Here is a 21,792-nt window from a genome sequence, read left to right on the forward strand (position 1 = left end):
TCCCAAAATCAAACCCAACCTTCCTTTTATGGTCATAAACCTTGTGTTTAAATTTCATAGATTTCTATTTACTTATACTAAAGTTATGGTGCAAAACCAAAAATAATGCTTATTTGGGCCCCTTTTTGGCCCCTAATTCATAAACTGTTGTGACCTCAACTCCAAAAATCAATCCCAACCTTCCTTTTGTGGTCATAAACCTTGTGTTAAAATTTCATTGATTTCTATTTACTTATACTAAAGTTATTGTGCGAAAACCAAGAATAATGCTTATTTTGGCCCTTATTTCCTAAACTGTTGGAACCAAAACTCCCAAAATCAATCCCAACCTTCCTTTTGTGGTCATAAACCTTGTGTCAAAATTTCATAGATTTCTATTCACTTAAACTAAAGTTATAGTGCGAAAACCAAGAAAATGCTTATTTGGGCCCTTTTTGGCCCCTAATTACTAAAATGTTGGGACCAAAACTGCCAAAATCAATCCCAACCTTCCTTTTGTGGTCATAAACCTTGTGTTAAAATTTCATTGATTTCTATTCACTTTTACTAAAGTTAGAGTGCGAAAACTAAAAGTATTCGGACGACGACGACGACGACGCCAACATGATAGCAATATACGACCAAAAAATTAAAATTTTAGCGGTCGTATAAAAAATTGACATACTTTCAAATTAACGGAGCTGGCTTCTCAGTTTCAAAGTAATTAACTTTTCAAAACACTAGCATATATTGATAGGGATTAATAAAGGAATCAAAATAGCAAAAAAAATATATAGGTCACTGTGCTTGTTTTTGAGATATTATCCATTGAAATTTTGGCGGGAAAATGTTCTGTCTTGACTTTTCATAGCTTTATCATTGACAAGAGTAAGTCTTCAAAAACTATTAAAAAGTAATTAAAATTTTATAAGACTTTAACAGACAGCTTATCATTATACATGTAAAAGAATTATAAAAAGAAAAATGGGGGTCACCGGGCAAATTTTGTCAAGGTATTCAAATGGATAAAACCAGAGGATTCCGAAAATCTGACCAAAATTCCAAAACATGACAAGTGAGCTTCCTTAATTGAGCAGCTTTACCTGCTTTTTCATTTTGGCTCAATATCATTCCTCTACCATCATTATTTCCATTGTACATGGACTGGATATTTTTCTTTAGACAGTGACAAGAAAAAAACAGACACAAAGTAAGGTTTAAAAATGTCATTTATAAAATTATGAATATTAACATTTTATAAGACAAACAAACAACTTACAGTATTTGATTTTTCAATTCATAATTAATTACAAATAACTTGAACATTTAAACATAGAAGTATACATTTAGATCTGTTTAATATGTATAGTTGCTAAATATGATCATGAAGTTTTTTATATACTGTTAAGAAAACACAATGATTTGACATAGAAATTAAGTGAAGTACTGAAATAAAGTAGCAAGGTGTTATTAAACTACTTGCCATCTTTAAATTGAATATATTAAATATGAAATATATACCAATTTCATTTAAAAAAACAAATATTAAAATCATGGATATATCTTGTCTTCACATTCCAAACACATTATTCAATAAAATGACCAAGTACTAAATGCATGATTCAAAGACACTTTACATTTTTGATTTCAAAAATGCATTTTTATGTATAAAAAAATTTTGTGAAAGAAAACAACTGATAAAAGTCTATTATGATACTTACCCTTTATGACCTGTTAAATGACCTTTATCACTTGTTTCCCAAACACACCACTTTTCAATATTAAATACAGAAATTAAATCCATTATTTTCAAGTGTTGTGAATTTTTTTTAATTAATAAAATATATTTTTTTTTATTAAACTCTTAGACATTAACTGTCTTTTTATCTCTTTATATTCAAATTTTAAAATTGGTCAATATTTAAAAGTTAGAATATAATCAATGTTTTTAAAATAATAGGCCAAATCTTAAAGGAAAAATAAATTCCACTAGATTCAACTGACACTATCACCAACTACAAGCTGAAGTATTTCCTGAAAATATGAAAATGCAGTCATTGGAAAGTGTGAATCGAGAAAATGCTCTTTTATTCTTATAACTATTTAATGTTCAGAATTAAACATATTTAGGGAATATTTTAAGACAAAGAAAGAAACATTAAACTATAATACAACTATTAATTGCTATAAAATGCTAACAAGGGCTATATGCGGCCGAATTGCAAATGAGAACCCCGACTATCCTTTTTTGCACTCTGATTTATGATGACACTTTCTGTCTTAGTTCAGTTTTGGGGAAATCAGTGTAATTCTTAAATCAGATGATTAAGACCAGGTCAGGTCCAACTTCAAGTCATTGCAGATATTTTAGGAAAAGTTAAAAACTTGTAATTGATTGGTTTTAAGTTTTAGAAAGACCCAGGTAAGCCCCAAAATGTGTAATTGTGCATCTCTAAAAAAATATAAATTCACACTTTCCAAAGACTTAGATTTTTTAAACTGTTGAATTCATCATGTTGTTTTTGGTAGTTGCACATCATCTGGCATTGGAATGTCTGCCATATTACTGAAGTCCAGAATTACAGGTTTTATTTCTGGTACCTCCACGGGTAAATTTGATTCTTCATTCACTTCTCCCTCCCCCTCTTGCTCATCATAGTCTATCGACACTTTTACGCCATCCTCCTTCTTTTCTGTCCGTTTTGCTGGTTCTCGGGTTCTGTGATCTTTCTTCTTTCCTTCTTTATCATGTTCATGACCCCCTTCCCCGTGGCTTCTTCTATCTTCTCTGTGTCCATCATCACCATGACTTCTGCGTCTGTCACTATCACCATGGTGACTTTCTCTCCTATCTTTTTCACCATCTCTTTTATCTTTTTCACTGTCTCTTTTATCTTTTTCACCATCTCTCTTATCTCTTTCACCCTCTCTCTTATCTCTTTCACTATGACTTTTTCTTCTCTCGCCTTCCCCACGGCTTCTTTCTCTATCTCCTTCACGATTCCCCTTCCTATCCCCCTCCCCATGACTCAATCTCCGATGCCTATCTTCTGCTCGATCCCCACTGTGCTCAGATTTTCTACGTTTATTGTCACTTGTTTTATCTGATTCACTTTTATAAACATCTTTATGATGTTCATCGGATTTCCTATGTTTGCGGTCCTTGTCTTCACCTGATTTACGCCTTTCCCCCCTATCACCACTAGATTTTCTACGTTTTCTACTTGGAATTTCTTCCTGTTCTGCAATTTCATCTGCTTTAGACCTATAATGTCTGGAAACACGGTTTTCCTTGTCTGGTTGTCCCTCTTTGATTTTATCCCCATCACCTTCCCCTTCCCCTGCTCCCTCCCCAGTTGGTCCCTCTTCTTCCTCTGGATGATCATGGTCATGACCTCCTGCCATTAAGTCTTCTATCTCTTCTTCAAGCTGCTTCTGTTTCTGGGTTATCATTTCTGAAATTAAAGAAAGTGCAATTAATAAAAAAACTGTAGGTCAATATCATGGCTTATACTGTAAATTCAAAAATTATTGTGATGGTTTTTTTAATACACAAAATTGGACCATTTAAGGATGTTTGCTCCTCCATTTTTTTTATTTTTTGCCAGATTTTCGGAATCCTCTGGTTTTATCCATGTATTGTAATTAAAAAAAATTGCCCACTAACCCCTTCTTTTCTTTTCATAATTTTATTACATAAAGTTTAAAAAGCCATATTTCAAAATTTTATAACATTCTTGTTATTTTTTCATAGTTTTTGAACGAATAAGGTGCTAATGTTAAATATGTTAAATATATGAATAATCTAGAGAGAATTATTTCCCGCTAAATTTTCAATGGCTTATATCTCGAAAACGAAAACACAGACCCTTCATTTTTTAAAACTTTTTCAGTTACTTTATTTATATACTATCAATTTATTATAGTCTTTTAAAAAGCTTGTTATTTTTTAATAGAGTAGCGAACATCCTTAAGGTTCCCAATAATAATAAAAAAAAATTTTACATTCATATCATCAGTAGTAGTTTTAATACAAAACTGGTGCAATTGAATTAATTAGATCTCAAATTTTTACCGGCAAACATTGTCAGCTATAATAAATGCATGTACTAATGTTTGATTAAACAGTACGGTAAATTCTGAAATTATTATTATTGCTAAATGTGACAGGGTTATAATCGCAGTAATTTAAACTTGAATTTTAAATGTTTACATGAATTAAACAGGAATGTTCTCAATATCGCAAAAATTAAAATTGCATTTTAGTCAGAAATAACAAAATCGCAATAATAAATGCACAAAATAATTTCTGAATTTACAGTACGGTACTTATTTTGACAATTGACAATTTCGTGGTTATTTATTTTCCCCCAATTTTCAAAATCTGTTGGTGTATTATTATTGAAATAGATCTGAGTTTTCAATATTGTTTGGTTTACAGTATTACTTTACTAACATAATTCTATTGTAATAAAAAAATATATAAACATGCTAACATATGAAAGAATAATCTTTGTCAATATGACACCATTGCTCCACTTGCACTATATATCAATGTTCAGGGAAATGTGAAATCAGAGGCTAAACACAGTGGCGGATCCAGCCATTTTAAAAAGGGGGGGGGGGGGGTGTTCCCAACCCAGAGTAAAGGGGGGTTCCAACTATATGCTCCCATTCAAATGCATTGATCGTCCAAAAAATGGGGGGGTTTCAAACCCGGAACCCACCCCCCACCCCCCTGAACCCTCCACTGAAACACTACTTTTTGCATAAACATGATTACTAAGTTTCAAGTTGATGTGCCAATAACATAATTACCTACAGTAACTGAACCAAACACTTTTAAATATAAGCAGTTGGCCAAAAAGATATATTTAGACACTTTTTTTTTTTTTATCAATATTCGAAAATGATTTAGAAAACTTTAAGAGATACTAGTTGATTTCAAATATTTATCATTTGAGTCTGTTTCACCTTACTTCACTTGAATCATGTTTATCTTAAAATATAACAGCAATACTGGTAGATCATGAATTTGATGGAATATTTATCACTTAACGTCAGAAAGTTTGGTGATGGTTTTATATTGTAAAACCAAAGAAATAAGAGAAGCAAAAACAAAAACTTGAATTGTATATTATGAAAGCATTATTTCTATGAGAATTTCCTGAAAACGGCTACTAAAATTCACGTTTGTGTTGATTGTGCAAAAATCTCAATAATAATTGCACACAAAAATTTCTGAATTTACAGTATTAAACAACATCATAAAATTTTAAATATGTTTCTGAAACCAAATTTTACATCCAACAAATACAAACCATTTATGGCTGTAGCTGTTTCTTTCTTTTTATTTTCTAGACTTTCATTCATCATTTTAGGCAGATAGAAAATGGGTGGTTTTGCTTTGGTTCGTATAAAATTAGCTAGCTTCAATCTCTCAGCTTGACATTCTTGACTCTGAAATAAAACAAGAATGTGTCCATAGTACACGGATGCCCCACTCGCACTATCATTTTCTATGTTTAGTGAACCATGAAATTGGGATAAAAAGTCTAGTTTGGCATTACATTAAAAAGATCATATCATAGGTAATATGTATACTAAGTTTGTAGTTGATTGGACTTCAATTTCATCAAAAACTACCTTAACCAAAAACTTTAACCTGAAACTTGCACTCTCATTTTTTGTGTTCAATGAACCGTGAAATTGGGGTAAAAACTCTAATTTGGCATTAAAATTAGGAAGATCATATCATAGGGAACATGTATACTTAGTTTCAAGTTGATTGGACTTCAACTTCATCAAAAACTACCTTGACCAAAAACTTAAACTTGAAGCGGGACAGACAGACAAATGAACAGACGGACGCACAGACCAGAAAACATAATGCCCATCTACTATCGTAGGTGGGGCATAAAAATCAAATTATTGCAACAAAATTTCAAGGCAAATACAAATATTATACGAAATACTGTAAGTTTTTGAAAAAGGCCAAATTTATGATTACAGTCGATTCCACTTAATTGCATACCGCTTAATAGCATAATTCGGTTAATTGCATAGTTTTCTCCTGCACAAAACCATTTCCCATTCATGTAATGTTAAATTGTCCGGTTATATGCATAGCTCTACAAGTGGCCTTTCGGTTTATTGCATAGAAAATTATTGCCGTCTAGATATGCTTAGTTAAAACTGACGAGATTTCTGACCGGAAATGGCAATTTGGTAAGTATAATTTTCTTGAATGCATTGTTATTTTCGTTATTATTTCATATTTACTTTTTTGTTATCTAAATAAAGTTTTAAAACAGTTTCTTTCGTGTTTATATTATGAATTTGATTTAAAAATAAACCTTGATGTCTGCACAGGTAAAGTTTCTCATGTTCTATTTTAAGCCTCAAAGTCATAAACATGTCAAACAGATATTGTTGTAAAAACACTGACCATTCTATCTCAAAGGGTGTTAAAAATTGATTGGATTTTAACAATTGTTCATAGATTACATTTGGGCGTATTGCATTTCTGCTAATTTTTCAAAATCCCAATACTACATTTCCGCAAATTTAAAGTATACGTTTCCGCAATTTGTATTTATTACTTTTCCGCAAATTTACCTGGTAAATTGTAAATTATAAATATTTAAATATTTGAATATCATATATAAGATAAATTATTATTATTTTTTTTTTTAATAAAGAAAAGGTTCTGATCTATCTTATATCTACAATATACTAGATATAACTAGTTGACTCTGGTAGGGATTAGTTAAACTTCATTGAGAAACCCAATGAAAATTATTTGTTTTAAAAGTGTTCACCTTATCCGTAGACATAAAAAGGTAATCACACTCAACATTTGATCACACATAAAAATGGACCTAGTACATACAGAAACGAACAGAGGAAAAAAATGCATAATCTACGACGGATTTTCCTATAGATCGTCAAATATTTTGAAGAATGGGGATAAAGTTTACAGGTATGTACATTTCTACAAATATTAACTTTTCTCTGAAAAAAATAATGTAAATATTTGATTTAATGTTGTAGGGGTGTATACAATTAAAAATGGTAGAATTTGTTCATACTTTGCCAAAACGTTAATTTAGTAATCGTAGATAAGCCGAAAATATAGTGACTGAATTATTCGGGTTAGCAAAAAAGCATAATATGAGAAAGATTCATTGAAAAATAGAAAATACTTTAGAGTTACCTCCCCTTAAAATGCTTATTTGAAAACGTTTACAAAAGCAAACATATAATTCACGCTTTTAAAATATCAATATTTGTAAGTTAAAATTGTATAAATTTGTTCCTTGGAATGAAAAATCATATTTATTATCTGCATTCTTGCATTAAAACTTTAACCTGAAACATGCACTTTCATTTTCTATGTTCAGTGGACCCTGAAATTGGGGTCAAAAGTTTAATTTGGCTTAAAATTAGAAAGATCATATCATAAGGAACATGTGTACTAAGTTTCAAGTTGATTGGACTTCAACTTCATCAAAAACTACCTTGACCAAAAACTTTAACCTGAAAAACTTTAACCTGAAACATGCACTTTCATTTTCTATGTTCAGTGGACCGTGAAATTGGGGTCAAAAGTTTAATTTGGCTTTAAAATTAGAAAGATCATATCATAAGGAACATGTGTACTAAGTTTCAAGTTGATTGGACTTCAACTTCATCAAAAACTACCTTGACCAAAAACTTTAACCTGAAAAACTTTAACCTGAAACATGCACTTTCATTTTCTATGTTCAGTGGACCGTGAAATTGGGGTCAAAAGTTTAATTTGGCTTTAAAATTAGAAAGATCATATCATAAGGAACATGTGTACTAAGTTTCAAGTTGATTGGACTTCAACTTCATCAAAAACTACCTTGACCAAAAACTTTAACCTGAAAAACTTTAACCTGAAACATGCACTTTCATTTTCTATGTTCAGTGGACCGTGAAATTGGGGTGAAATCTCTAATTTGGCATTAAAATTAGAAAGATCATATCATAGGGAACATGTGTACCAAGTTTGAAGTCGATTGAACTTCAACTTCATCAAAAACTACCTCGACCAAAAACTTTAACCTGAAGCGGGACAGACGGACGAACGAACGGACGAACGAACGGACGAACGGACGCACAGACGCACAGACCAGAAAACATAATGCCCCTCTACTATCGTAGGTGGGGCATAATAATTTTAAGATTCATTCCCAAGATCAAAATATTATTCATTAAAATGTCTCAGGTAAACACAAAGATTACAAAATTGATTGGCAAGCCAATATAATCCATTGATAACCCCTAATTAAGAGACAAAGAGTTGTATTCACTAAAGGTGTGAAAAATATCAGTGATAGGTGAACAGATGACACTAATGAGTTGGAAGTTATATTAATATAAAGTTGATTAGCTTCACTTATTTTCTTAATCCTTTATCATCACAATATAATAAGAATTATGAAGTGTACATGTTCTTTTAACACTGAGTTATGTGTGCTGTGAAAAATATTGATTGACTTTAAATTTTTTCAGGTTCATATTGGTTTATGTTCGCTTTTCTCAAACAATAGGTTGTTAGTCATACCCTACAAAATCATTGATGCATTACGTAAACAACACATGGCTAATCTGTAATCAAACAGTGAACAAAACAACAGGAATAAATACATCTTTATTATTAACAGCTATATAAATTATCATAATCAACATCAACTAAATTCAAACCAAACAAACATTCATGCAGAAAATGAATATTTTTGCATTGGTTTTACCGGCGTTCAGTAACTGTCAGCTGCCAAAAAAATGTCAAAATTTTGTCCGACTTATACGAGGGTCAAGACTAAATCCTCAGAATTTGGAGCTGAAAAGGGCATCCGACTTATAGTCGGATCGACTTTTAGGCGAGTATCTACGGTAGTTCCCTGAATGTTTTAAGTTAAAATACAGTATTAAAAAAGTTTAAACATGGAACTATAACTTTTATACAGTATCACTGTCTTGAATGACCTAGTGAAAATTGTAAAATGGTTGGGTTCTATTAAATATTAAGGCAGATGTATTTATCATGTATAAGGTCAAATTTCTGCTTTTCAGTTAAACAGTTGAAAACAAGTATGTGTCCAGGGGTGTCACACTCGTACTTTCATTTTCTTTGTTCCTTGTACCCTGAAAATGGGATCAAAACTCTTATGTTGCATTAAAAGCAGAAAGATCATATCATTGGGAACATGTGTATTAAGTTTCAAGTTGATTAAACTTCAACTTCATCAAAAACTACTGTGACCAAACACTTTTACCTGAAGCAGGACAGACGGACTGACAGACAGATGGAAGAAAAAACACACAGTTCACAAAACATAATGCCCCTAGGTGGGCATAAAAAGAAGAAATAGATTAGGCTATGTGCACTGAAACCTCTACAGAGGATCTGCATGTACAAACCTCTGAACCTGAAAGCCAGCTCTGCTACGAAGAGTCTGTACACAAAATTCAGCCACTGTCACAATATCTATATATTGTTTTTTTCGAAATTCAGTCAGAATTTCTGGTCCTCAATTCGAGAATAACTCACTTTGCAAGAGATACTTATTTGATCAAATCTTCAATTAATTTTTGTAAATATGAAATTCATTACAATAAATTGATAAAATCCAATAACACAATTTTGCTTATTTTTTTCTCATGTAATATTTGAGCCTCCTCTGGAATTGAAACATTGATTTTCCCTTTTATAAATATGTTTCAAGAATTTTGTACTAGTATTTTACATTAAAGATATAATTTCAAATTATTAGGTATTTCTAGAGCAATGGAATTATTATTGTTAATGTCAAACTCATTATACTCACTGTTTCTACAATTTCAATTTTCTGCTCAATTTTACGTAATTTGACTTGGGTTTGTCTCCTCTCTTCGAAAAGCTGGCGTTTTTCTTTAACAATTTCTTCCTTTTCTTCATTAGCTTTTTCTTCTAATTTGTTTTCTATCTGCTTTCTCTGATCTTCCTGTTTATTATAAGTGATATATAATTAATTTCTTTTAAACAATATAATGCATTTAACAAAACTTGCAGCAAAGAAATAGAGATTCTCAACAAAACACCAAAATATAATTATAAAGTTTCTGGCAAAGTTCATCACTATCAAGTACACCTTACCACTTCAGCAAAAGTCAGAATTTATACCCATACATTAAGTGCTGTGGTGATTAGCTTAATTTATCTGCCTACATTGTGACGGCAATGGTCACCCATTAGTTAACCTGGTCCTCAAGTCTTTTGCATCAAGTAATTTCTATTTTTACAACTTCCATTGAAAGAATTAGATCATGTGCAATTAAGATATAACAAACTGGCCAAAACAGTTGGAATTGTGAGCGATAATCCAGCTTTAATTATTGGTTAAACAGGAAGTCGATAAGGAATGGACTTGATAAATTATCACACAGTATTGAATGCTCACACAATGTTTTATACTAAATTTCAGTTATCGAAACCTGAGAATAAGTGTGACAAAATTTCATACATGACTTTGTGTAAAAATACATGTATATATAAAGTATCAGGTGAATTGGATGTTGATGTGCGAACAACATGAATAAACATCATACAATAATTAATATTTAACCTATATTCACACCAAGCTTGCTCCCAAATTTTAGGAAGCTTTGATTTGTAGTTCCTTAGAAAAATGGTACAAAATTTTTTCAAGTGACAGACAGACAGGGATAAACCAGTCTACTCCAAAGCAGGCGTATCATAAAAGTTCCATACAAACTGCCTTGGTTTTAGCTCCGTCTCCAAAACACAGAGATGACAATTAATTAAAAAGGGCCATCACACAGTACCTTATCCTTTGATTCTTTTGCCTCATCTTTAAACTTCTGCAGAGTTCCTAGCAGTAATCCAAACATTCTTCTATTTCTGAAATCATTAAAACTAAATGTAAGATTTGTCTTTACTGTATGTTTATTTCCCATTGGAAATATAAAATCAAATGAAATAGTTAGTAAAACTATTGTTATGCCTACAAAACTTTTTGATAGTTGCTGGGTTGTATGACAGATAAATTGACGAGGGTGGACATTTACATGCGACATTGCTACACTGATACATGACCTCATTGCCTTATATTTCTGAGTATCAAGTCCTTTCCATGATCTTGAAAAAATAAGACAGTAAGATCAAAGGGAAAATGTACAATTTGCCAATAACATTTCTTCCTAGATTTCCAACAATTGCTCTAGTTCACTGTGGTTTTCATTTTGGTTTGTTTTGATATACCAAGAAAAGAAATTACAAGACCGACACATTACCAGTAAACTTGTTAAGAGGTGATGTAAATCATTACGTCACTACAATCTTTAAATCTGACATTGCTAAGACCACACTTAATGGAGTTAGCCAAGAAATTTAAAAAATGTACCTGTACAATGATTGTAAAGTTTCAAACTATTTGCAAACAAGAAATGCTAAATGACAGATGTAAACATTGCTTACTCACTACAATTCAACATTAAAAAGCTTCACACCATTTATTGAATCATTTCCTTTCATAAAAGACAAGTAAATTTTGAAGAAAATCTGTTTTCGGACAGACACAAATGAAGGGAGATGACCAGTTACTGCTTCCACTTTTGTTGAGGCAGGAAAAAATTAAAAGGCTCCATTCACAATAAACCTACTTACCTTGCTGTGCTTTTTTTGTCTGGTTTCTGCTCATCTAAACTAGCCTGTCTTGATTTGGGTTCTTTAGGGGTCAGTACAACAGAAGACTGGATAGTGGGCTATAAATAAAACCATTTAAATAAAATAAAACCATTTTAATAACGATCTGATTAAAATACAGTTCTTGTATTCAAACTTTGCTTTCAAGGATCTGAAAACACTCTAGTCTACTGTCTGTTTTAAAGATCTTATGTGCAAGATCCTCTGTATTTGTTGGATTAATTGAAACCTTCAAAAATATGAAAGCTAAAATTTCATTGGCTGATGAAATAATTTCCAGAACAGGTAGTAAAACAGAGTGTTGTCAAATCCTTGAAAGCTAACCTTTAACACAGGATCTGTAAATTAATAACATAAACAATTAAGCCAAACATGGAAACACTGAGAATTAATTTGATTTCTTACAATATTATTACCATGAATAATGTCTAAATAGGGACATGCATAAATGTATTTCAGCCGATGGTCTACAAACAGCTTAATACCATGTTTGACAGTAAATCACTTAAAAAACCAATTTCTTACAGTTTGTTTATTAAATTGTAATTCAAAATAGAAAAAAAGTGTAGCAAACACTTTATAAAAGGACCAATTTTATTTCCAATTAAAATAAATATAAATTTATGTATTGCCTTTCTGGTAATCTTTAGTAATCCCTAAGCATTATTCGAATTTCAGTTGAAATTTCGCTAATTTCATTATTTCACATTTTCTGGCAGTGAATCACCTATCCTATTAAAAATTATTTGCATGGGTTTCTCAGCCTTACTATAATTCATTTAAAGGGATTATTAATTAATAATTCAGTAATCGAGAACTGTTTATTTGTTTTCCATTTGGTGTATGTAATATCTTACTCTATTGGGAAGTTCCTCTTCTTCATCACTATCAGCAGTCCTCCTTCCTCTTCCAATTCCTCTTCCGATTCCTCTTCCTCGTCCTCTTCCAGCAGCCCTGGGACTGATACCAAGCCTAGAAAATACACATGTTGTAAAAGATTTTTTTTCTGTTGCACTTGCAGGATTTTCTTCAATTCATGTTGCTCAATCTTTATTATAAATTCTGTGTAATGTTATATCAACTGTTGTTTGGTCTTTTTTTAACCATAAATGTCAGATGCTATCTGCCATTCTTTGACTATTTTTTTTTATCAACTCCCCCATAAGCTCCATCTTTCTTTAAGTCATTTCTTTTCTTTGAATATATATATATGCCATTGATGTAGTCTCAGTTTAAAATATAAGTTTCTTATTACCAAGGTATAAACCTCTTATCTGTATAATATAAAGAAATGTTTCCACAAAACAATGATATGGGGAAAAAGGAAGCTTTTAAAAAATGGTTGGAGGTGCTTAACAACTTAAGAAAGGAAATGGTCAGATTACTTACTGTAAATTCAGAAATTTATACATACATTTTTATTGAGGATCCTTGACCATTAGCAAAAATGTGAGGAGAAAATAATGATTTTGCAAAAAATTTATGGAAGAAAATCACGATTGAAAATATGAATGCTGAAAGATCGGAGCAAGACTTGATGGTTCAGATAGTAATTTAATAATGGCTACAAAATATACAATTGGTATCGCCGTAGCGACGTTACGTAACAAGTAAATGTCCCGAAGGTTTGTGCGTGACGTTCCCGGAATAATCGCAGATATTACATTCCTCCTTAACTTTGAATTAGAAAATGACTTTATAAATGTAAAAGAAAATGTGTAAAATAAAGTTTGATTACATTAAGTAAATTATCACAGTCTCTGTATTGTTCACTAATGTTTTTGTAATAAAGATAAAATATAGATGTTCACTTTCTCAATTTGTATTATAAATTAAAATAGTCTCTATAATGTTCACTAAATTGCATCGGTCTCCTGGTTCTTCTGCTTTATGTTTCAGTCCTGGTTTCCTGACTTTTGTCTCTGTTTTCCAAAGTTCTCTTTATCCGCCCCCTCCCGCGCCTGTCTTGCGGGGGGCCCATAATTTTGTATGTCCCCTGCCCCCTCCCGCGCATGTCTTGCGGGGGGCCCATTTTCTTCATCTTCCTGTTTCTGTTTTCAGCATACCCTTTGATTTTCTCCTTGCATTGTCTGTCTCTTTCATTTATCTCCTCATATAAGTTTGAGTGATATCTTCTATTAATCTCCTGCTTAGCTGTTTTAGTGTTTTTCTTTTTTAACTTTGTTATTTGCTGTGTTTTGTTGATGGGTTTTCTAAATAAGTTCACTTCTTTATTTGCTATTTGGCGTCCTGGTGTGACTTGGTAGTGTTTTAATCCCTTATCAATAGCAAGTTTCTTAGAGTTAAAAGGTGGTCTATTGTCTGGTATTCTCAACTGTTTTTTCTTTACAAAAGAACCATCAGTTCTAATCTGTATCATCCCTAGCTCAATCAGAGTGGATTTACTAATTAATGGTGGAGAATTGATTTTTCCTTTTACAACAACAAATTTTGTCTCTGTACCACATGTTTTGTTTCTTATGATAGTTTTAAATTCTCCCTTGATTGGTAATGAATTTTGCAGTATGCTCAACTTGATTTTACTCTTTTCTAATACTGGATTGCCGTATGTTTTACTCTGAAATTTTACAAATTGATTTTCATCCATTACATTTACATCAGCTCCACTATCGGGTTCCACCTTCACATCTACGTCGTCTATTCTTACCATCACTGTTTTTTCCATGTCTCTTATGCCTTGTATGGTCTTTACCTTTCGTATTTTCATTATATGTTTGATCGTTTCTCCAAAATAATCTTCATCTTCATCATAATCTGATATATCTGTATTCGAATCTGTCTCAATTTTGTCTTCCGTTGTTTTCTTCACACTTCTTCCTCCTTGTCTAAAATTGCCAGCTCTGTACTGTTGTTTTTTCTTTTCCGCTCTGCATACTGATGCAAATTGATTATATTTTTCACAATTTCTACATTGTTTGCCATATGCAGGACATTTTTTCCCCTCACCATGATCAAATCCACAATAACCACAATCTTCTTCAAAATCATGTGCCCTATAGCTTGACCTGTTACTTTGAATTTTATTTGCTGAACACGTACCGATGTCTCTGGTATCTCCTTTCATATCCTTCATCTGTAAACATGTGTCTTCCATCTGTCCTGCTTCTTCCACAAATTTATCTAAATTCCATCCTTTGCTTATAGCCCTCTTTATCAAATCCTGATTGGTTATGGTTTGAATACAATGTTCCAATATTCTTTCATCGCATGTAGCTTCAAACTCACACTCATGTGCCTTTTCTCTCAGTCTCATTACATATGTTACTGTGTATTCATCTCTAAATGGCTTCATTTTTAAAAATAAATACCTGGCATGATGTTTGTTCTTCTTTGGCAAGTAATATTTATTCAATTTGTTCTTTAATACTTTATACTCATCTTCTCCTTCTTCATCTCTAAGGCTTCTTTCCAATCTTGATATATCTTTTCCTCCATAAATGATTAATGCATCCTTTTTATCTGCAGGTTCTGTTATCCTGAAATATCTAAATTCCCTCTCTATACTTTCCATCCATTCTTCCCAATGTTTTCCTGTAGATATCTGATCATCCGACTGTATAAACGGTTGTGATCATAAATTTCTAGTTTCCGTAATTACCGTTATCTGCTGGGGCTCTCCTCGGTCCATAATCTCTATTTTATCAGTATCTTTTTTTAATTCCTTGTTTTAGCACTATCTTCTTTCAATTCTTTGTTCCAGTAAATTTTCTATTTATTTACGCTGCTAAACACTGCTTTCTTCTTTGTTTTTAATCCTCGTCGCCATTGGAAGATCGGAGCAAGACTTGATGGTTCAGATAGTAATTTAATAATGGCTACAAAATATACAATTGGTATCGCCGTAGCGATGTTACGTAACAAGTAAATGTCCCGAAGGTTTGTGCGTGACGTTCCCGGAATAATCGCAGATATTACAAATGCAAGTCTTCATTATTGTGACGTCGACTAAGTGCAGTGGAATGAGCTTTACGGATTTCAATATTAGTTAACTGATGAAAAAAAAACCATGATAAACTGTTTATCGTATGCTAGACATGCCATAAATCAGGCTTTCCAAGTGTAAAGATATTCTGGCATTAATTTACCAAAATCAATAATATCAGAGGCGGATTTAGGGGGGGTGGGGTGGGGGGGCCCGGGCCCCCCTTTTTGGGAAAAAATTTGGTTGCTTATATAGGGAATCACTGAAGCATGACTGGAGCGGGCCCCCTCTTAGGTCAGTCAGTGGGCCCCCACTTATGAAAATTTCTGGATCCGCCACTGAATATATTTGCAGATACTTTGGTAATTTAATACTAATTCATACCTTGAGAAGGCTCCTCCAACAAGTCTACGAGCTGCCTGTCCTTCATTGTCTGGAAATCTCCTATTAACATTAAAAAAACTATATAATAGTTTAAATATGACAAGCATGTAATTATGGGCATGCATTTATAATTATGTTTAACTTTAAAAGTAAGACACATGAGGTATATTTTGGTATTGATAGTTGTCATACTCTTGTACTGTCATACATTTTTGGTAATTTCTGTTATACTTAATATGCATTACTACAATATTTAATGTTGGTATGTAGCTTCCTGCACTTTAAAATTTACATGAACTTGATGTTAAGAACATAGCTATTAAATTGGAATTGATTTTCATTTGCTTCCTGTTCTCAAAATTTGATAAATAAATTGCTGAATAATTTGATGTTTACATATTGGGGTGAAATGTATAAAGCCTGTATGCTTTTGCATCACTAGTATCATTGTATCTGATGCTCTGAGTTATTTATGTAATCTAGTATCATTGTATCTGATGCTTTGAGTTATTTATGTAATCTAGTATCATTGTATCTGATGCTCTGAGTTATTTATGTAATCTAGTATCATTGTATCTGATGCTCTGAGTTATTTATGTAATCTAGTATCATTGTATCTGATGCTCTGAGTTATTTATGTAATCTAGTATCATTGTATCTGATGCTCTGAGTTAATTATGTAATCTGTTTTGCCAAATATTTTGTGTTTCATAGTTCATTGAAGTTTGTCTTTGGTGTTAAATTGTCCACATTTTTGGCAAAATAAATTGTCCACATTTTAAACTGCACTTTGAGCTATGCATTTTTAATATATTAAAGTGAAAGGAAATGCATTTGATCATTGAGACAGCAACCCAAAACCACAACAACAAAATAAAGACATCTGATGTTCATTTTGCATCATCACTCTTCCAATTGACTGATATTATTCATTAAAGTCTTTTATAAATTAATCATTCTGAGAAAACCACAAAACATTCAACCTTTTCTACATAACAATACTAACCTGCCACCAGGTGTGAATGGACGTCCTCGACCCCTCAAATCCCCTGACTGAGACAATCGTCTATTTCCTCCTTGTCTGCAATATCAAAACAATACAAGATTAGAACAAAAAGAGTCAACTTATGACAATTTGTGCATATAAAAGAATTGAAGAGGGGTAAATTTTAAAAGAGAATCAATATTTCCAAGGGGCATAAATTAACATTGTTTAAAATATTAGCACTTTTTTTTTCTAATTTGTCACAGGCATTGCTAATATAAACCTGTGATACATTGCAAGTTTCAACCAGATGCTCCGCAGGGCGCAGCTTTATACAACAGCAGAGGTCGAACCCTGAACAGTTGGGGCAAGTATGGACACAACATTTAAGCTTGATATAGCTCTGAATTTAGATTGTGATTAAATAGTTGACACAACATAGGTTTCTGACACAGAATGAATGTAGTCTAAGAACTTAAACTTAAAAACTAAAAAATTTTAAATTGGACATTTACCTATTATGGTCCACTATCCAAAATCTAAATACATGGTTAGATTCAGCATATCATAGAACCCCAAGAATTCAATTTTTGATGAAATCAAATAATGTTCAATTTTAGACCCTTTAGAACTCAATGTCAACCAATTTGACAACCAGGCCCAAATATTAAAAATCTAAATACATGGTTAGATTCAGCATATTGAAGAACCCCATATATTCAATTTTTGTTGAAATCAAACAAAGTTTAATTTTTGACCCTTTGGACCTTAATGTAGACCAATTTGAAAACGGGACAATACTGTGCAATTGAATATTTCTTGCTATTGTGCAAAACTGTGCAATTGAAAATTTCTTGCTATTGCGCAATACTGTGCAATTGAATATTTCTTGCTATTGCACAATACTGTGCAATTGAAGATTTCTTGCTATTGCGCAATATTGTGCAATTGAAAATTTCTTGCTATTGCACAATACTGTGCAATTGAAGATTTCTTGCTATTGCGCAATACTGTGTAATTGAAAATTTATTGCTATTGCACAATACTTTATATAATAATGTTGGACCCCGATTTGGACCAACTTGAAAACTGGGCCCATAACCAAAAATCTAAGTACATGTTTAGATTCAGCATATCAAAGAACCCCAAGAAATCAATTTTTGTTAAAATCAAGCTAAGTTTAATTTTGGACCCTTTGGACCTTAATGTAGCTATATAGACCAATTTGAAAACAGGACCAAAAATTAAGAATCTAAATACACGGTTAGATTTGGCATATCAAAGAACCCCAATCATTTTTTGATGAAATCAAACAAAGTTTAATTTTGGACCCTTTTGGCCCAAAATTCCTAAACTGTTATGACCAAAACTCCCAAAATCAATCCAAACCTTCCTTTTGTGGTCATAAACCTTGTGTTTAAATTTCATAGATTTCTATTTACTTATACAGTACATTCCGGTTATTTGCATAGCCTATTTGTCAGATGAAATTATGCAATAAAGCGGAGTATGCTTATATCCGAAATGCCAAAATACGGAGACAAATAACATCGATAGTGCAGATCAGTACAAAGGAAATCCTGAAGAAAGATGAACGTCCATAATCCACTTACAACATGAATGATTATTTATTCTAATAAAAGTTATTTGTCTAGTGTCATGCATTTTATTTCATTGTTTATTCTTTCAATAAAGTTTATGAACACATTTAGTTTTAGTTTATTAATGTACCGACTTTTCCTTTACCTGAGATACGAAAATAAAATTGTTCTAAAAATAGATTTGTTTCTATGACCCGGATGTACAAATTATATTGTTACGCTTTGATTAAAACAAACTGTTGAACAATGCTACACAGTTTATAATCATTTGATACAATAAATGTGTAATGAACTGCCTTTAATATGCAGTATTTACTGATTGCACAGTGATGTAACACTGTTACTTTAACCTCGTTAGTTTCGTATATGCAAAGCAGCAGGTAATGGGGCTCTACACGGGTTATTTGCTGGACACGAGTGTTGAAAGTGAGAAAATATAATAATTTAAGTTAATGTTCTTTTCAAAAAATATTAAAAGTGAAAGATTGATGTATGAAATTCTTCAACCATATATAAATGCCCTGTAATATTTAACATAAATGTAGATCACCCCTAGCCAAATTACGAGATTGCACATTGGATAATGATCGATAATTAGCAGGCGTTAATGTTTTAAAAATACACCCAAAATGTAATCTATGAACAATTTTTGAAATGCAATCAATAATTAACACCTTTTGAGATAGAAGATCATAGAATGATTGTGTTTTTACAACAATCAGCTGATTGACATTTTTATGACCTCGAGGCTTAAAATAGAATATGGGAAACTTTACCTGTGTACACATCGAGGCTTTTTTATAATCATATAAACACGAAAGAAACTGTTTTAAAACTTTATTCAAATAACACATAAGTAAATGTGAAATAATATAAAAAATTATGATGCATTCAAGAAAAATATACTTACAAATTGCTGTTTCCGGTCAAAAATCTCGTTAGTTTTAACTAAGCATATCTAGCTGGCAATTATTTTCTATGCAATTAACCGAAATGCCACTTGTGGGGCTATGCATATAACCGTACAATTTAACATTAGATGAATGGGAAATGGTTTTGTGCAGGAGAAAAGTATGCAATTAACCGAATTATGCTATTAAGCGGTATGCAATTAAGTGGAATCGACTGTATACTAAAGTTATTGTGCAAAAACCACGAAAAATGCTTATTTGGGGCCTTTTTTTGGCCCCTAATTCCTAAACCGTTAGGACCAAAACTCCCAAAATCATTCCCAACCTTCCTTTTTTGGTCATAAACCTTATTTAAAAATTTCATAGATTTCTGTTTGCTTATACTAAAGTTATTTTGCGAAAACCAAGAAAAATGCTTATTTGGGCCCTTTTTGGCCCCTAATTCCTAAACTTTTGGGACCAAAACTCCCAAAATCAATCCCAACCTTCCTTTTATGGTCATAAACCATGTGTTTAAATTTCATAGATTTCTATTTACTTATACTAAAGTTATAGTGTGAAAACCAAATGTCATCGGACGACGACGTCATACCAATATACAACCAAAAATTTTCAAAAATCTGGTAAAAATTGTACACATGAGAGCACTTACAATGCAATTTTGCTTATAATTATTGTTTCCCAAGACATTGCTGAAATAAATATATATGATTTAAGTGTCATAAAGTTCTGTCAAGAACAATACACCTGGTCAAGTGCTGCTTAAAAGGGTGGGTATGTCCTTTACTTCAGACGTCAAATGGTAATTTTTTCGGGTACCATTATCCTAAACATGTTTAACCCCACCACATTCTGTATGTATGTGCCTGTCCAAAGGCAAGAGCCTGTAATTCGGTGGTTTTCGTTTGTTGATGTGTTAAATATTTGTTTTTGTTCATTTTTTTGTACATAAATTAGGCCGTTAGTTTTCTCGTTTGAATTATTTTACATTTGTCATTTAGGGGCCTGTTATAGCTGACTATGCGGTATGAGCTTTGCTCATTGTTGAAGGCCGTACGGTGACCTATAGTTGTTAATTTCTGTGTCATTTGGTCTCTTGTGGAGAGTTGTCTCATTGGCAATCATACCACATCTTCTTTTTTTATACACACACACACAAACATATTATACATTTGTATATAAAGGGTAATATTCATATTTATATTTTGTTTCTTTACATTCAAATGTTTATAAAGTTTTACTTTACATTTTCAATATACCAACTGATGCTCTGAAAAAAGGAATATATAAAAATCGTCATGTTATGTGACTTTGGACGATAGAATTTCATGAGAGTGGTTGACATTTTCATGCTTTATGCTTCTATTTTGACCAAAAACTAAATATGGAGGATTGAAATTGACTAACAAGATGTAAAAGAAGCAAAATAAACAAAGCTATAACCCAAATGATTAAAAAAATATATTTTATTATTTTTTAAACAGAGGAAACAGTTTTTCCAGAATAGTAAAAAAATACCATTTTGAAAATTTGCTATTTCTTCTTTGTTATTATGTGTATTGATAAAAGTGAAACTGTTTTGAAAATGTTTTCACAATGCCTTTAAAATGAGGTAAAGTTTTCTTAGATCAGTTGATTAAAAAAAATCACTTTCCGTACCTACGTGTTGCTCTGCTATGAATGACACTGACATGGCAGTCCAATCATATTATATAATTGGGTTTGGGCTGTAATTTTCTTAAAACTAGTCCCACCAATAAATAAACTATGTCTGTATAAGTACAGGGGCAGGGAACACAAGGATTTAATCCGATAATCGACTATACAAATTATTTACAAATCAATGGTAGTTATGATGAGGCAATAAAGAGTTATATATTTCATATTTAAACCTTTGTTCATATGGATCACGTCCTGTTAATTTTTTTATATTTTCGTCCACATCTTTAAGGTTTTCCTTTGCCTTTTCAAGTTCATTTTGCAAAGCTAGCACGCCACTTTCCATTGACGCCATCGCTTTTTTGGTCTGGTTCCTGTCAAACTTCTTTTTTCCTTACGAAAGAAAACAAAACTAATCACAACAAGAAACCAGTTCTAAAAAAATAAAAAAAAAATGACAGGTACTTTTCGGCTAGGATACGTATGAATATACGGATAATTTAAAGGCTAGTCACAATAAATTACAGTTATATTAACGTAAAATTCAAGCAATATCTAATTTTGTATTTGTTCAATAAATCAAACAAGTTCTAATA

The 21,792-nt window shown here is 31.9% G+C and overlaps 1 protein-coding gene across 1 annotated transcript; it reads right to left on the bottom strand.

The window, feature by feature from the left end:
* Positions 1-1,190: 1,190 nt before the first annotated feature.
* On the bottom strand, positions 1,191-21,589 carry LOC143069248 (uncharacterized). The gene is made up of 9 exons (XM_076243784.1): positions 21,430-21,589; positions 17,047-17,121; positions 16,041-16,100; positions 12,571-12,685; positions 11,675-11,772; positions 10,834-10,909; positions 9,837-9,992; positions 5,301-5,439; positions 1,191-3,434 (listed from the first exon to the last, which is right to left on the bottom strand). Exons 1-9 carry the CDS (start codon positions 21,549-21,551, stop codon positions 2,491-2,493), a joined length of 1,785 nt encoding a protein of 594 aa, XP_076099899.1. The 5' UTR covers positions 21,552-21,589; the 3' UTR covers positions 1,191-2,490.
* Positions 21,590-21,792: the final 203 nt, after the last annotated feature.

This window comes from Mytilus galloprovincialis, chromosome 3 (genome assembly GCF_965363235.1).
Source record: "Mytilus galloprovincialis chromosome 3, xbMytGall1.hap1.1, whole genome shotgun sequence".
Taxonomy (NCBI): Eukaryota; Metazoa; Mollusca; class Bivalvia; order Mytilida; family Mytilidae; genus Mytilus; species Mytilus galloprovincialis.

Bases quoted from the DNA above. Each gene is read 5' to 3' on its own strand.
- LOC143069248 (XM_076243784.1), bottom strand. From the start codon at position 21,551: ATGGCGTCAATGGAAAGTGGCGTGCTAGCTTTGCAAAATGAACTTGAA. The intron at 17,122-21,429 runs GTTTAAATATGA...TTGATATTGCAG, and splicing joins CGTGATCCATATGAACAAAG to ACAAGGAGGAAATAGACGAT. The intron at 3,435-5,300 runs GTTTGTATTTGT...CTTTAATTTCAG, and splicing joins AACAGCTACAGCCATAAATG to AAATGATAACCCAGAAACAG.